The following is a 17,409-nucleotide window of genomic DNA, read 5'->3' as shown; positions in this document are numbered from 1 at the left end:
GAGTGGTGAAATGTTTTCAAGAAAAACTCTAAATGTCCAGTTGCCATTGGCTTTATTCTACTAGATACTGTATATAATGACCTGAATAAATGAGAATCTTCATAGACATATGAAATTTTACATATGCTATCAAATATGTCATATGAAAGATTCCCATATTCCTTAAAGTTAGTACTAAACAATTTGTGAAATGGCGGCAGATCTTTATGGGGTGATATATAATAATATGCGATTCACATTTTTCATATATAATAGTACATTATATACTATTAAAGGCGGTAATTAACATAACGTACCTCTCCATGCTCCAGTGGCACAAGCCTGGAATAATAAGACGTGCATATCACTTCATCATCTCTCTTGTAGGTTGGAGGGCCAAGCCTGGGAGTCACGTTGTACCGGGTCAAGCACTCTGTGTCACTGATTGCATAATATTGCCAAGGCATAAACTCAACTCCATCGACAGAACGTTCCAAGATCCAGTTACCAGGTCGTGGAGAATTTGCCGCCTTAATAATGACATATGCCACTTGGAAAACCTATTTCAGATCATAAAATATGACCGGTTAATTGAATTCCTTTGCAAGGTGGAATACCTCGGGCAAAAGATCCTAAAAATCTGAATTTCCCACCAAAAGTCCAATTTCCCGCCAAAACGTCTGATTTTCCCACCAAAGAAACAACTGATTTTTAACCGAAACTCAGCGCTGACCATGATATTGAAGTGGGACCTTTTCCAATGACTTCTACAGGACCCGACAGCTTGGAGATGGTGGATTTTCAGATTTGGACTTTTTTCAGCCTCGGGATATAATAAATTCCGAAAAAATCAGATTTTTTTTTTGGTAAAAAAAACCGGAATTTTTCATGATTTTTGTATTGGAAGTTTGGTAAATGACCCCCCTAGGGTGGAAATGAGTTCTAAATTAAAAAGGTGTTAATATCCTCACCAAGGGGGTTTATTGTGTCAAACTTGAGGTGTACCATACAAAGTAATCATTGTAGCCAATTTGGGGAATATTTAGCATTTTACACGACTGCTGTAATGCCTCTTTGGTTTCTCTTCTCTCCTACGACACCCTTTTCATTTACAGGATTCCCCGTTATAATCCTGAGAAAAGAATAAAGCAACTGGGCTCACATAATGTAAAGTTTGCTTTCTTTTCAAAGTTTTCCTAAGCCCCTTTCTGCCTACATAATCTTTTCCCATTACATGGTTGGCTGAACAGCAAATGGGCCTGTTTGCATTATATTGGGATTTTTGAATGGCTCCAGACTCATCACAGCCCAGACAAAAGTGCAGCTCATGCAGCTAATTGTAAATCCACATTTAACAAGCATTAACTGCAGTAAAAATGTGCTCCAGCATTTCTTCTATGAGAATGAACAAGACCAGCATTAATATTAGGTGAGCACATCCTGGGAATATAACATATCCCAAGAGCTGGACATGACAGAAAAGACTTGTTTGAATGTTAAGCCACGTGAAGCTATCCACGGCTCCTCATCCAGCTTTTACAGTGTAAAATAGTGATTGTGGGAGTTGTAGTTCAAAAGAGAGATTACACTGCCCTCCTCAGTTTTCTGCACTATGACTGGCACATTGCTAGATCAAAGTGCCCCCAAAAGCCATGCAAGTTCTCTCTCAGTCTCATTCAATTCAATTAATCTGCACATCACTCCTTGTTAATCTATTTTGGGGCTCCACCAATATTAAGTTCTGTTTTCGCAAGATGTCTTGCAATAACTTAGTTCCAGAGCGATTCAAATAATAGACACAATTATCATTCTTGTTCATTTGAATTGGCGTACCAGTTATTTCTATCAATGGCAGGCAAAAAGTTTTCATCAGTGAGGCAAGTCTTTGATTTTGATATAACTCACTTATAGACATGAAGAAAAGATCATTTAGAAACTATGCTTGTTGTACCTTGAGTCTGGCTCTAGCTGTCCAGTATATAAAGCTTATGGCACAGCAGTTGGAAATAAAGTAAGTGAACACTTGTAATGGGACGTACTGTCCTAGAAAGCATACCTGATGACAGCATCAATCAGATCACCAAATGGCTCATTTAACAAAAGAAGGGCAGTATTCAAAAAATTGCAAACTGCAGTGTTTTCTGCACATTTCCTCTAGTGAGTGCCTTTGGGTGCAGGTTCTAACAGTTACAAGGGAGTCTGGTCCTGCCTATAGCAGAAAGTAAGCGCAAGGCTACAATACAGCCACCACTGTAGTGCTCTGCATCTGCTGCAGAAGGGTTAAGCGGGATGCATTGGGTAGAATGAGCACCATGGTAGCGAAGTGTTGTGCTTTTAGACAGATTTACTTTTTCATGCCCTTCAGACAATATGCTCTGCACCAACCCCAACACTCTCCTGGAAATGAGAGGTTGATCTTGCCCTGGAGATAAACACGGTCCGAGAATCAGCCCCATTGCTGGCATTAGCTTTCTTCTTTGTCTGCACCCAGAACCATTGCATTGGTCCGGGTGCAGGCACACAAACAGTGTTGTGAGAATGCAAACTCTCGCATTTTGGTGCCAAAATTCACCACGTGTATATGCACCCCACTGCAATGGTTTTGGGTGTATTGCTTGATAGTCAGTGAAGCAAAGGGTGATATCTTTGGGGGCAGAGCTAGATAAACTGGGCACTTTCCATAGCCTGAACTGTTCCTTATATTTTCTAATTGCCCCTACAGAGAGACACCAAAAGTCTATGTCAGCATATATAATGCTCAGAAATGCTAATGCTGTTAGACCATTTTTATCTGCATCTATGAGCATGCCCAGCACGCCACCATCTTATTACTAAGTAGCTACTGTAGACAATGGCTGAATTTAGAGTAAATAGTGGCCCCGTGCAGTGGGCACAGCTTGAAAATTGAAAAAGCAATACATACAATTCAGTGTTATTATATTAAAGCTCTAATCTCTAAAATTTCAAGTTTATTATTAGTGTTGGACATTTTTATGCAAATGAATTAATGTCAATCTGGGTGTCCCCCCACAATGTAGCACCTCAGAATGCTGCAATAGTTGCCCAACCCAACGGCTGGCCCTGTGAATAGTCAAATAACACATGTATACGGTTAAATAAACAGCGGAGGTTCATGAATTTTGAAGATGCAATGGTAGAAAAATTTGGACTTGTGTGTGCACAATCTACTGATGTTGTATCAAATAAACTCAAAAACAAGAAATCCAAACTCTGTGTCAAAAAACCTACATGGGATTGTTCCATTTACGGAATCATTTACCCATTAACTCTCTCATGCAAAAGAAATTTCCTAGGAGAGAAAAAAAAAAAACGACTGCATTCATTTTATGAGGTCCAACACATGGTTGAAATCAGAAGACAAAAAGTTACCTTGGACACCAAATAAGTGCCCGTGTGACCTGAGCGATGCAGGTCTGAGCAAATGTGTGTGTGAAAGCCCCATGGCACATAATAAGGAGCTGGGCACCGCTCAGTAAAGCTGTCTCTGTTTAGAATAATTGATGACCCATGCGGCTGCTAATTCCCAGAGAACAAAACACCAGATTCTTTGTAGTCATCCCATTCCCCCAGCCGGCTTAATAAGCAAACACTGTAAAAATATGCACAGCCTTTCTTGCACAGATTCCGACAGAAAAAAACCACGGAGCACTGTCCCCGCACGCTAACACACAAAGGGGCCAGGGCTAAAGTGCTCATATTCTGCCAGCAAAGGTATTAGTCATGATGCAGGCAATAGTACAATCAGCAAGTTTTAAGAATAAATACCTCCATTAAAATTTCCCGAATGTTATCTTATATCTAGGAAAATGTCTGAACATCTCACTGCCCCTGGCTTACACTACTGCACAGTCATTTTTGCATTGTAAGTCTTCCTGAAGAAGCTTTTTCCCCTAAAACACTAGCAACTACCTGCGTATTAAATGGGGTAATTAGCCCTTTTTTTTGTTGCACGTCATAAAATAAGAGTAGTTAGGTCTAGGAGATACATGGATTCTTATACAAAAAAGGAAAAGTTAGCTGGTGTGCAAGCTGCAAATTTCAAACAACCGCAACAAAGATGGAGTAAGATTCATTCTATAAATCACATTAACAATCTGACCATGCTGTTGGCTAGCACTGGACTATAGTTAGCCATGCAAACTGGATATACAGCAGATACTAGCTCCATTCACATATTAATGTATTAACTCATAAGTGAGCATTATTTTCTGACATTAGTCCCCTATGTTTTAATAAAATGTGCCCATTCAGCCGACCTTCCGCAGCTGTCCTGTGGTTGTAAATGCTCAATAGCAAATTCATTTTACACTTGGCTGAAGACTAGTAATTTACATAAATAAAAACATAAAAGTTAATTGAACCTATTTACTTAAAATGCAAATTGGTAAAAGGTCAATGAGGTAAATCAAACATTAACCATCTTTCTAGAAATAGAACTGAGACAGGTCAGTGCACTGAACGGAAGGTGTGGAAGGGTATAGTATTATTCTACAATAATTTACAGCCAAAATGTGATAAGTAAACCTTTAATGCACAATAGGTCTCATCCTAGGGCATGGGAGAGTGTCTCAGTACAGGTTTATGTGGATACATTATAGTCATAAGAACAAGTTGCTGCCAGTGACAGAAATCATAGCAGTGTCACTTCAGAGGAGGCCTGTATTATATATAGACGCATAAAGGGATTGTATGTTATGCAGCATAGCAGCAAGGTTTAACAAAATGTATAATTCCCTTTTAAAGTGAAAGTCAACCCCAAAAAAAAAGTTTCCTAATAAAAGAAAACATAAATCAAATCAACTATCCAATATGCATTAAACATTTTCAGTGGTTTTAAAGGTATATAGATAGACAGGTCTGTTAAAGGGGTTGTTCATCTTTGAGTTAACTTTAAGGGGCCGATTCACTAACTTCGAGTGAAGGATTTGAAGGTAAAAAACTTCGAATTTCAAAGTTTTTTTTGGGCTACTTCGACCATCGAATCGGCTACTTCGACCTTCGACTTCAAATCGAAGGATTCATAGTAAAAATCATTCGACTATTCGACCATTCGATAGTCGAAGTACTGTCTCTTTAAAAAAAACTTCGACCCCCTAGTAGAGATGTTGCGAACTGTTCGCCGGCGAACTTGTTCGCGCGAACATCGGGTGTTCGCGCTCGCCGGAAGTTCGCGAACGTCGCGCGACGTTCGCCATTTTGGGTTCGCCATTGTTGGCGCTTTTTTTGCCCTCTCACCCCAGACCAGCAGGTACATGGCAGCCAATCAGGAAGCTCTCCCCTGGACCACTCCCCTTCCCTATAAAAACCGAAGCCCTGCAGCGTTTTTTCACTCTGCCTGTGTGTGCTGAAGAGATAGTGTAGGGAGAGAGCTGCTGCCTGTTAGTGATTTCAGGGACAGTTGAAAGTTTGCTGGCTAGTAATCGTTTTGATACTGCTCTGTTATTGGAGGGACAGAAGTCTGCAGGGGTTTGAGGGACATTTAAGCTTAGGTAGCTTTGCTGGCTAGTAATCTACCTTCTACTGCAGTGCTCTGTATGTAGCTGCAGTGGGCAGCTGTCCTGCTTCTGATCTCATCTGCTGACTGCTGCAATAACAGTAGTCCTTGTAAGGACTGCTTTTATTTATTTTTTTGTTGTTTTACTACTACTACTACTACTACTATAAGAGCCCAGTGCTATTAGTCTAGCAGTGTTGGGGAGTGGGACTGGTGTGCTAATCTGCTGCTCCTAGTAGTTCAGCAGCACCAACTTTAATTTTTTTTTTTTAATATTCATTTTTTTTTTATTTTACTTTTTTTATTTTACTACCGCTGTAGTAGTGTATAAGTTGACCTTTTAGGCATTATTTGCCCTGTAGGCATTATTTGCACACTGTTTTCTTCAACCCGCCATCTAGCTGTGTGACCTTGTTCACATTCTGTCTAAATATCCATAATATTACCGTCTCCAGAAAAAACACCGGAGTGACTTTTTTCAAGCAGCCATAATATATTTTACGTAATCCGTATCCACCGCTGTAGTAGTGTATACGTTGACCTTGTAGGCATTATTTGCACACTGTTTTCTTCAACCCGCCATCTAGCTGTGTGACCTTGTTCACATTCTGTCTAAATATCCATAATATTACCGTCTCCAGAAAAAACACCGGAGTGACTTTTTTCAAGCAGCATTCATATATTTTACGTAATCCGTATCCACCGCTGTAGTAGTGTATACGTTGACCTTGTAGGCATTATTTGCACAGTGTTTTCTTCAACCCGCCATCTAGCTGTGTGAGCTTGTTCACATTTTGTCTAAATATTGATAATATTATCGTCTCTAGAAAAACCACTTGAGTTACTTTTTTTCAAGCAGCATTCATATATTTTACGTAATCCGTATCCACCGCTGTAGTAGTGTATACGTTGACCTTGTAGGCATTATTTGCACACTGTTTTCTTCAACCCGCCATCTAGCTGTGTGACCTTGTTCACATTCTGTCTAAATATCCATAATATTACCGTCTCCAGAAAAAACACCGGAGTGACTTTTTTCAAGCAGCCATAATATATTTTACGTAATCCGTATCCACCGCTGTAGTAGTGTATACGTTGACCTTGTAGGCATTATTTGCACACTGTTTTCTTCAACCCGCCATCTAGCTGTGTGACCTTGTTCACATTCTGTCTAAATATCCATAATATTACCGTCTCCAGAAAAAACACCGGAGTGACTTTTTTCAAGCAGCATTCATATATTTTACGTAATCCGTATCCACCGCTGTAGTAGTGTATACGTTGACCTTGTAGGCATTATTTGCACACTGTTTTCTTCAACCCGCCATCTAGCTGTGTGTATTATCGTTTCCAGAAAAACCAACTGAGTTTTTGTTGTTGTTGTTGTTTTTTTAAAAATAATGCCAGGCAAAGGCAGGCCGCCACGCAGAGGCCGTGCTAGGGGCCGTGCTGCTATGCAATCCTGTGGCCCTAGCAAATTGCCAAGTTTTAAAAAGCCAATGACCCTGAACTCCCAAAATGCTGAAGAGGTAGTTGACTGGCTCACACAGCACACCCCATCCTCTACCGTTTCTAACTTTACCACAACATCCTCCTCATCCTCCACTGCTATGGCCACCCCACGTAACACTTCCTCCACCACCGGTGCCCCTTCTTCACTGGGGTCAGAGGAGTTATTTTCCCATGAGTTTCTTGAACTGAGTAATGCGCAACCATTATTGCCAGAAGAAGATGAAGGAGATGAGGACCTTACACCAGATTTAATTCTGGCAGAGAACACGATAGAGATGGACATAATGAGTGATGAGGAGGAGGTCCCCGCTGCTGCTTCCTTCTGTGATGTGTCAGAAGAAATTGATGCATCTGAGGAGAATGATGATGAGGAGATTGATGTTTTGTGGGTGCCTAGTAGAAGAGAGCAAGAGGAGGGTAGTTCAGATGGAGAGACGGAGAGTCAGAGAGGCAGTAGGAGAATAAGACTTAGAAGAAGCAGGGAGGACAGCCCGCAGGGATCAGTAGGGCAACAACATGTATCGGCACCTGTGTTCAGCCGGCCAACGCACCCGCCATTGCCGCCAATGCCGCCAACTTCTACTGTTACCGCCAGATCGCACACTTCCAAAAAGTCAGCAGTGTGGGATTTTTTTAATGTGTGTGCCTCTGACAAAAGCATTGTAATTTGCAATGAGTGCAGTCAGAAACTGAGCCTTGGTAAGCCCAACAGCCACATAGGTACAACTTCTATGCGAAGGCACATGAGCGGCAAGCACAAAGCACTTTGGGAGCAACACCTCAAAGGCAACAGGCAAACTAAAAGCCACACTCCTTCTGGTCCAGCATCTTACTGCTCTACCTCTGCTCTCCTTGACCCGTCTGAACCACCCTCCACTCCGCCTTCCACCTTGACCACCTGTTCCCATTCCCAGTCATCTGCCACCAGCCAAGTTTCTGTGAAGGCCATGTTTGAGCGTAAGAAGCCAATGTCTGACTGTCACCCCCTTGCCCGGCGTCTGACAGCTGGCTTGTCTGCACTCTTAGCCCGCCAGCTTTTACCATACCAGCTGGTGGACTCTGAGGCCTTCCGCAAATTTGTAGCAATTGGGACACCGCAGTGGAAGGTACCCAGCCGCAATTTTTTTTCTAAAAAGGGAATACCACACCTGTACCAACATGTGCAGAGCCAAGTTACCGCATCTCTGTCACTTAGTGTTGGGCCAAAGGTCCATATGACTACTGACGCATGGTCCTCCAAGCATGGTCAGGGCAGGTATGTCACCTACACTGCCCACTGGGTGAACTTGGTAATGGCTGGGAAGCAGGGAATGGGTAGCTCAACAACAACAGTGGAGTTGGTGTCACCGCCACGGATTGCACGCGGTTCTGCCACCACCTCTACTCCTCCATCGCTCTCTACCTCGTCTTCTTCTTCTTCTTACTCTGCTGCTGGTCCTCCTTCTCCTCCTCCACACCTGTGCACCCCCAGCTCCCCCTAGGCTATTCGACGTGCCAGGTACGCCGTTGTCACGCTGTCTTGGGGATGACGTGCCTGGAAAGCAAAAACCATACCGGATCTGTACTCCTGTCATCTCTGCAGTCACAGGCCGATCGGTGGCTGACCCCACACCAACTGCAGATCGGAAAAGTGGTGTGTGACAATGGAAGCAATCTGTTGGCAGCGTTGAGACTAGGCAATTTAACACATGTGCCCTGCATGGCACATGTGTTAAATTTAATAGTCCAACGTTTTGTCTCCAAGTACCCAGGATTCCAGGACGTTCTCACCCAGTCCAGAAAGGTGTCGGCCCATTTCAGACGTTCCTACACAGCCATGGCACGCCTTGCTGACATTCAGCAGCGCTACAACATGCCAGTCAGGCGTTTGATTTCTGACAGCCAGACTCGCTGGAATTCAACGCTCCTTATGTTGGAACGTCTGCTGCAACAACAAAGGGCCGTCAACGAGTACCTTTTTGAACTGGGTGGTAGGACTGGATCTGCACAGCTGGGGATTTTTTTCCCCCGTTACTGGGTGCTTATGCGCGATGCCTGCAGGCTCATGCGACCTTTTGAAGAGGTGACAAATATGGTCAGTCGCACCGAAGGCACCATCAGCGACCTAATACCCTTCGCTTTCTTCCTGGAGCGTGCCGTGCGACGAGTGACAGATGAGGCTGTAGACCAGCGTGACGAGGAGCTGGAAGCGCACGATTTCTGGTCGGAATCACCAGAACGAACCCAGGCACCTGCTGCAACGCAGGGAGAGGTGCCAGAAGTGGAGTCAGAGGAGGAAGGTGGCTTTGTGGAGGAGGAGGAGGAGGACCAACAGGAGCAGGCTTCCCAGGGGGCTAGTGGTGACCTTTTGGGGACCCCTGGTCTTGTACGTGGCTGGGGGGAGGAGACCGTGGATGATGCAGTCCTTGATAATGAGGAAGCGGAGATGGATAGCTCTGCATCCAACCTTGTGAGAATGGGGTCTTTCATGCTGTCATGCCTGTTGAAGGACCCCCGTATCAAGAGGCTTAAGGAGAAGGACCTGTACTGGGTCGCAACGCTACTAGACCCTCGGTACAAGCATAAAGTGTCAGAAATGTTACCAACATACCACAAGTCCGAAAAGATGCGGCATTTACAAACCAGCCTGCAAAACATGTTGTACAATGCTTTTAAGGGTGATGTCACTTCAGGAACTCATCAACATTCCAGGGGCAGAGGTGCCAGTAATCCTGCCACGAGCACACCTGCAAGGACAAAGCCCTTTGGCCAGTCTGTAACGTCAGACATGCAAATGTTTTTCTGTCCAAGGCAGCGCCACAACCCTTCTGGATCCACCCTCAAAGAACGCCTCGACCGGCAGGTAGCGGACTACCTGGCATTAACTGCAGATATCGACACTCTGAGGAGCGATGAACCCCTGGACTACTGGGTGCGCAGGCTTGATCTGTGGCCAGAGCTGTCACAATTTGCCATGAACCTCTTGTCTTGCCCAGCCTCAAGTGTGCTCTCAGAAAGGACCTTCAGTGCAGCAGGAGGGATTGTAACTGAGAAGAGAACTCGCCTAGGTCACAAAAGTGTCGATTACCTGACCTTTATTAAAATGAATGAGGGGTGGATCTCGGAGGGTTACTGCACGCCGGAAGACTTGTTCTGACTTCTATGCAGCTGTCCTTCTCTTCAAGCCTCATGACTCCACACACAGCTGTCCTTTAGCGTCCTCCTCCTCCCTCCGCCACCGTTACAAACTAGGGTGCAAACCCTACTGGTTTAATTTTTTCTGGCCTCTGTGCTTCAGTGGCTGCAACCAAAAAAACTGGGCAAACAATGTCTACAAGGTCAACGTATGGCAAAAAATGACTATTTTCAGCATTTATATGGCATATTTTTTCTGGCAACTGTGCTTCAGTGGCTGCGTCCAAAAAAATGCATATTTTCTGCATTTATATGGCATAATTTTTCTGGCCTCTGTGCTTCAGTGGCTGCAACCAAAAAAATGCATATTTTCAGCATTTATATGGCATAATTTTTCTGGCAACTGTGCTTCAGTGGCTGCGACCAAAAAAATGCATATTTTCAGCATTTATATGGCATAATTTTTCTGGCCTCTGTGCTTCAGTGGCTGCAACCAAAAAAATTTATATTTTCAGCATTTATATGGCATAATTTTTCTGGCAACTGTGCTTCAGTGGCTGCGACCAAAAAAATGCATATTTTCAGCATTTATATGGCATAATTTTTCTGGCCTCTGTGCTTCAGTGGCTGCAACCAAAAAAATTTATATTTTCAGCATTTATATGGCATAATTTTTCTGGCCTCTGTGCTTCAGTGGCTGCAACCAAAAAAATGCATATTTTCAGCATTTATATGGCATAATTTTTCTGGCAACTGTGCTTCAGTGGCTGCGACCAAAAAAATGACTATTTTCAGCATTTATATGGCATATTTTTTCTGGCCTCTGTGCTTCAGTGGCTGCGGCCAAAAAAACTGGGCAAACAATGCCTACAAGGTCAACGACGTTGACCTTGTAGGCATTGTTTGCCCAGTTTTTTGGCCGCAGCCACTGAAGCACAGAGGCCAGAAAAAATATGCCATATAAATGCTGAAAATAGTCATTTTTTGCCATACGTTGACTCAACGTATATGGCAAAAAATTACTATTTTCAGCATTTATATGGCATATTTTTTCTGGCAACTGTGCTTCAGTGGCTGCGACCAAAAAAACTGGGAAAACAATGCCTACAAGGTCAACGTATGGCAAAAAATGACTATTTTCAGCATTTATATGGCATATTTTTTCTGGCAACTGTGCTTCAGTGGCTGCAACCAAAAAAACTGGGCAAACAATGTCTACAAGGTCAACGTATGGCGAAAAATTACTATTTTCAGCATTTATATGGCATATTTTTTATGGCAACTGTGCTTCAGTGGCTGCGTCCAAAAAAACTGGGCAAACAATGCCTACAAGGTCAACGTATGGCAGTTGTTTAAAGAGAACAGTAGATTACTAGCCAGCAAAGCTACCTAAGCTAAAATGTCCCTCAAATCCCTGCAGACTTCTGTCCCTCCAATACAGAGCAGTATCAAGCAGATTACTAGCCAGCAAACTTACTATCATCTGTCCCTGAAATCACTAACAGCTCTCCCCCTACACTATCTCTTCCAAGCACACACAGGCAGATTTTTCAGATACATTTTTGCCCTTGATCCCCCTCTGGCATGCCACTGTCCAGGTCGTTGCACCCTTTAAACAACTTTAAAATCATTTTTCTGGCCAGAAATGTCTTTTCTAGATGTTAAAGTTCGCCTTCCCATTGAAGTCTATGGGGTTCGCGAACCGCTCGCATTTTTGCGCAAGTTCGCGAATATGTTCGCGAACTTTTTTTCCGACGTTCGCTACATCCCTACCCCCTAGTTCGCCATCTAAAAGCTACCGAAGTCAATGTTAGCCTATGGGGAAGGTCCCCATAGGCTTGCCTAACTTTTTTTGATCAAAGGATAATTCCTTCGATCGTTGGATTAAAATCCTTCGAATCGTTCGATTCGTAGGATTTTATCGTTCGATCGAAGGAATTATCCTATCTGCGCTAAATCCTTCGACTTCGATATTCGAAGTCGAAGGATTTTAATTCCTAGTCGAATATCGAGGGTTAATTAACCCTCGATATTCGACCCTTAGTGAATCGGCCCCTAAGTATGATGTAAATAGTGATGTTCTGAGACAATTTGCAATTGGTTTTCATTTTTTATTATTTAAGGTTATTTAGCTTTTCATTCAGCTGCTCTTCAATTTGCATTATAAACAATCTAGTATCTAGGGCCCAAATTATCCTAGCAACCATACATTGCTTTGAATAAGAGACTGAATATGAATAGGAGAGGACCTTACTAAAATGATGACAAACTTAAATTAGCTATAACAATGAATGTGTAGCCTTACAGAGCATATGTTTTTTTAGATGGGATCAGCGATGCCTATTTGAAAGCTGGAAAGATTCTTTTATATATTTATTATAAAACTATACAAAAATAAATAACCAAAACCAATGGAAAAATTCCTTAAAATTGGCCATTCTATTACATATTAAAAGTTTACTTAAAGGCGAACCACCCCTTTAATCAGCTGCTTTGTCAAAAAAATATTTTTTTGGGTTGACATTCCCTTTAAAAGACAAAAAAAAATCACAGGGGCATATATTTATTAGATGTGTCTGCTCATTTAATCAATAGTAAAATACAAAGGCGTGGCAAATGATTAGTGTTTAATTAGCGCAAAATACATGGGATGGCTGCTTTAGAGTTGATTTCTTTGTAACAGTTTGTGCCAAAATGCTGCTTTTGGAATGTTACTGGTTGCAGGTTTATATAGATAGTAAACTATAAAATCTTCTAGATGACTTGTGCTTCAAGAGTTTTATAGCTTTGTACTCCCACGAGCCAGTTTGCCAACTGCAATTTCCTTAGGAAAGTTGAGACCTAAAGTAGCACAAGTCACTTCTCACCGACTCCTGTACCCCACAATTGGTTCCACGCGTGGAACCAATTTCTAAGTAGCATACAATTGTTTAAAAGACTATGGCTGTATGTTGGTGGTGTTCTATCCAGAAACCTTGCTGCTTGACTTGGTTCCCTTGTTCCATCTAGTAAAGAAGTAGGATGGCACACACTGTTGCAATCGTGCTAAAACATAAGTGTTTTATTTGGATCTCAAACACTGCGTTTGAGATCCAAATAAAACACTTATGTTTTAGAATGATTGCAACATTGTGTGCCATCCTACTTCTTTACTATATGAACCAATTTCTAGAACCCAGACCCGACCAGGACCCGCAAGCCGCAGCCTGCGACCTGACCCGTAACCCGCCGACCACCATCAAACAGGAAATGATGGTGCTGCAAACCGGAAGTGACATCATCAAAAGAAGGCAGGACAGAAACAAGTTTTGTAAAACTTAAAAAGGAGTAAAATATAGACAATATTACATAAGATAAGAAATTTAGTTGAGACCCACGATCCGAAGACCCACAACCCCAGCTATACCTGCACCTTAAAATCCTCCCCTCATTCCGCAAGGTGCCTGCTTTTTTTAGGGTAACCCGCGGGTACCCGACCCGCTGCAGGACAAACCAAGTGATCAGAATAGTAGGAACTAAGGAGTTGCAGCAGTTTTTTTCTATTTTGCTGGGTGCAAACTGGAATGTTTGTTGCACACTGCTACTTGCCATGCACTTTACTGAGCTGATGCAGGTATCTGTGCAGAGACCATTAAGTGCCACAAGAATACAGCCATGCCTGCCCCTCATAAACACAGACAGTAACGTATTAATGGGACATGCACTGGTCAAGACATTTCATTTTGGAGCAGAGACCTACAGCAACTCAGAAAAGTGCAGGCATGTGCAAATAAAATGGTAGTTTACATCCATTTTTTTGCACTTTGCACTCTGTCCTGCACTTTGTAAATGACATGTCTTATATTAACTATTATGCCAGTATGTGTTTTAAGACTGAACAGCTAAAATCTTCGCAAAGGCTGTCTGTAACAAAATAAAAAAAACAAATAAACTAAGAATAAGTTTCCTTTGCTAGCTTGTATGTGTATCCAGAATGCTCAGGACTTGGGGTTTTCCACATAAGGGATCTTTCTGTAATTTGGATGCCCATACTTTTAAGTCTACAACAAATCATTTAAGTACAAAATAAATCTGATTGTGTTGAGACTAATAAGGATTAACTATGTCTTAGCTAGGCTCAAGTACAAGGTACTGATTTATTATTATAGAGAAAAAAAGGAAATCATTTTTAAAATTTAAATTATTTGATTAAAATTGAGTCTATGGGAGACGGCGTTCCCGTAATTAACAGGTTTCTGGATAACAGATCCTATACTTGTACCTAATACATGACTTCTATATGGCTGCTTAATTGATTTTGGGGCAGCCGTGTCGTACATATATGGTTACACTTTTCAAAAGAATGCATTCATTCATAATTTCTTGTTAAAATGGAAATATTATTCAGATAAATTAGGCTCATAATGAGCTAGTTGGGACAGGAAGCAAATGCATGTTTTTTTGTTGACTACCATAATTCCACACAGGCCCATCAAGGAGTAAAACCATATCTTACGGGTATATAATAATGGATGGAACAGCATGCAAAGCACACAAAGTCCTCAGAATACTCCAATGTGTGGATCATTTGAATTTATAATATAAAATGCAGGCAATTTCTGGAGCAAAGGGCACTATACTTTTCAGCACACACTCTGTAATGTAACAAAAACTGGCAAGTTCTTTGTCACTACACAGTGTCCCCAGTTAGGGCCTGTACTGTGACTGCCTCAAGGTCATACAGAAAATTAGACTAGAAATTGAACTTGTTTACCCATGACAAAGTGACATTCCCAGCAAGCAAGTCCTTCAGCAAAAGCTTTGCATTATTCATTACCAACAAGCTGATCCCAGTGAGATTTCATAGTGTACAGACATGCTACTCATTTCAGTTCATGTCAAGCAAAGAAAGGGAAAGTTCTCGACGAGATGGGCCTTATTATGTGATTGGAAATATAAAAAATAGCAATGTCACCACGGCATTCATAGGAAAGGAAAATTATACACTGAAATGATCTTTTATTATTCATGGCTTGTGAACTTCTTGTTATTTCTTCTAAAGCAATTTGTCTACGCCTTTCAAATAATTTGCATTAACTTGAAGGATAGTGGGTTCTCACATTATAAATGTAGAGAACACAATATAATGCAGCCAAATTCACAAGTCATTAACAGCTAACAAAGATTTGAGATACAGATTTTACAGGAAGAGAAGACAAAATAGACCTAAAGATTAAAAAATAAAGTCAGAAAGGAACCAAAACACTTCAGGGATCATTTACAAACTTTGAGACAGGGTACAAACAGGAGCAAGATGCCATGTTTTTTGCACAATTTTCCACTGTTCCACTGTGTGCTCCAGAACGAATATACAGGTATGGGACCTGTTATCCAGAATGCTCAGGATTTATACAGAGTTTTTGTACTCTGGATCTTCATACCTTAAGACTACTAAAAAAGCATTTAAACATCAATTAAACCCAGTAGGATTATTTGCCTCTAATTAAAATTAATTATATCTTAGCTGTGATCAAGTACAAGGTGCTGTTTAATTACAGAGAAAAGGTAAATCATTTCTAAAACTGTGAATTATTTAATTAAAATTGAGTCTATGGGAGATGGTCATCCCGTAATTTGTAATTTTCCGGATAACGAATCCCATACCTGTATGTATTAATAGATTGTGCTACCAATTAATACAACACTTCTTGAAAGTGGCAGCAATGTATTCAATGGGGGGCGGGCTGGGAAAGCTATGTAGGCATCCCTCTTCCCAACCCATACGTTTTGTGTCATTCAGACCCACAATTTAGGGATTGGAAAATGATGCTTAAGAGCCCTGTCCCTAACACCTTCCCCATGACCTGTAAAATAGTTCACCTATAACCAGTCTTGCGTATTAAGTACAGGTATGGAACCTAATATCCAGAATGCTCAGGATTTGGGATTTTCTGCAAATTGGATCTCCATGTTTTCCTCCAATTTTTGTACAGCATGATAAATAGGCTCCTTAGTCTACTAAATAATGATTAAATAAATACTAAATAACCGCAATAGGATTGTTTGCCACCAATATGGATTAATGATCTTTAAGTTGGAATCAAATACAAGGTTGTTTTAGGGAGATGGCCATCTCATAAGTCAGAGCTTTGTGGATACTGGGTTTCTGAGATCTCATCCCTGTACTGGGATTTGTCCGAATTCATAAGCATCAAGACTTTAACAGGGGAATGTAATAAAAGTTGCAAAGAGCAAAATAATTCGCACCAATAATACTAAAAATCCACATCTCGCAATGTAATATTGTTCCTTAAACTGTTATTGCATTGCGAATTTTAATTGCACATTGCGAATTTTAATTGCGCACTCATAAGAAGTGCTTGAAGGTGTCGTAATCTTTTGGAGCAAACATAACGACTTTTTCAGTAAGAAGTTTTATTACATTGACTGCGCATTGGCGCAAACTATAAAATTCGCAAACGGTCTTTCACTGTCGGAAGTGGTCGCTAAACAGTTTCCGGGCTCACAAAAGCTATATTAAATTCGCACAAAGCCAAATTTGTTCGCGTAAAGGCATAACTGTTCGCATTGCGAATAGTTTTTCCGTTAGCGATTTTTATTACATTCCCCCGTAAGTATTCAAATGAGTTTCAGAACTTTTAAGAATTAAAAAAAAAACAATAGTGTAATGAAATGGAACATGAAATTATTTGCTTACTTGTTTTAAATCTAAGGTTATAGTAACCCAGTGGTAAACTCGCCCGTTCTGTATGCTTGGACTTTGCCACCAGTCATTGGTACCATCAATAGCATTAGTAATTGGATGTCTTTCTGCAAGGAAGTACAAAGAACATTATTGGATTATTAGCAACAGAAATGTATGGCTTCGGGAATGATGGCTACAGTGATGGTGGCAGAGGAGCAAGTCCTCATAAAATACCAACTTTGTAAACTATATGCAAACACACTCAGAAAAGTGGCTCTCCAGCTCTTAATGTACACTCTGGCCCATGGCTGTAACCTTCTACTTGTACTAGACTATAGATAGATAGATAGATAGATAGATAGATAGATAGATAGATAGATAGATAGATAGATAGATAGGCACAATTTTCTATGGATGTCTCAAAAATACCAGCCCCCATGACACAATTTTTCCTAATGGCAGCCCACCTCAACTTCTTTGGATGTCAGTAAAAACAGGATGCTGGGAAGAAGCCCATACTCATCTTTCCCTAATTTACAAACTTCCTTACTCCTTTTATCTCCCCCCACCCCCCCCTTAATCATTTCCACAGGCAAATCGGTGT

At 41.4% G+C, this 17,409-nt stretch overlaps 1 protein-coding gene across 1 annotated transcript in view; it reads right to left on the bottom strand.

Annotated features, from left to right (window-relative positions):
• LOC108718546 (laminin subunit alpha-1) overlaps window positions 1–17,409 on the bottom strand; it is a 111,962-nt gene that overhangs the window by 68,226 nt on the left and 26,327 nt on the right. The window contains exons 3-4 of the mRNA XM_041566381.1: window positions 16,818–16,930; window positions 297–539 (exon numbers count right to left, since the gene is read on the bottom strand). Of these exons, the coding sequence (XP_041422315.1) occupies window positions 297–539; window positions 16,818–16,930 (356 nt within the window). The remainder of the gene's footprint in view (window positions 1–296; window positions 540–16,817; window positions 16,931–17,409) is intronic.

Source organism: Xenopus laevis, chromosome 6L, assembly GCF_017654675.1.
Source record: "Xenopus laevis strain J_2021 chromosome 6L, Xenopus_laevis_v10.1, whole genome shotgun sequence".
Classification (NCBI taxonomy): Eukaryota; Metazoa; Chordata; class Amphibia; order Anura; family Pipidae; genus Xenopus; species Xenopus laevis.
This window is presented reverse-complemented; position numbering and strand designations above follow the sequence as displayed.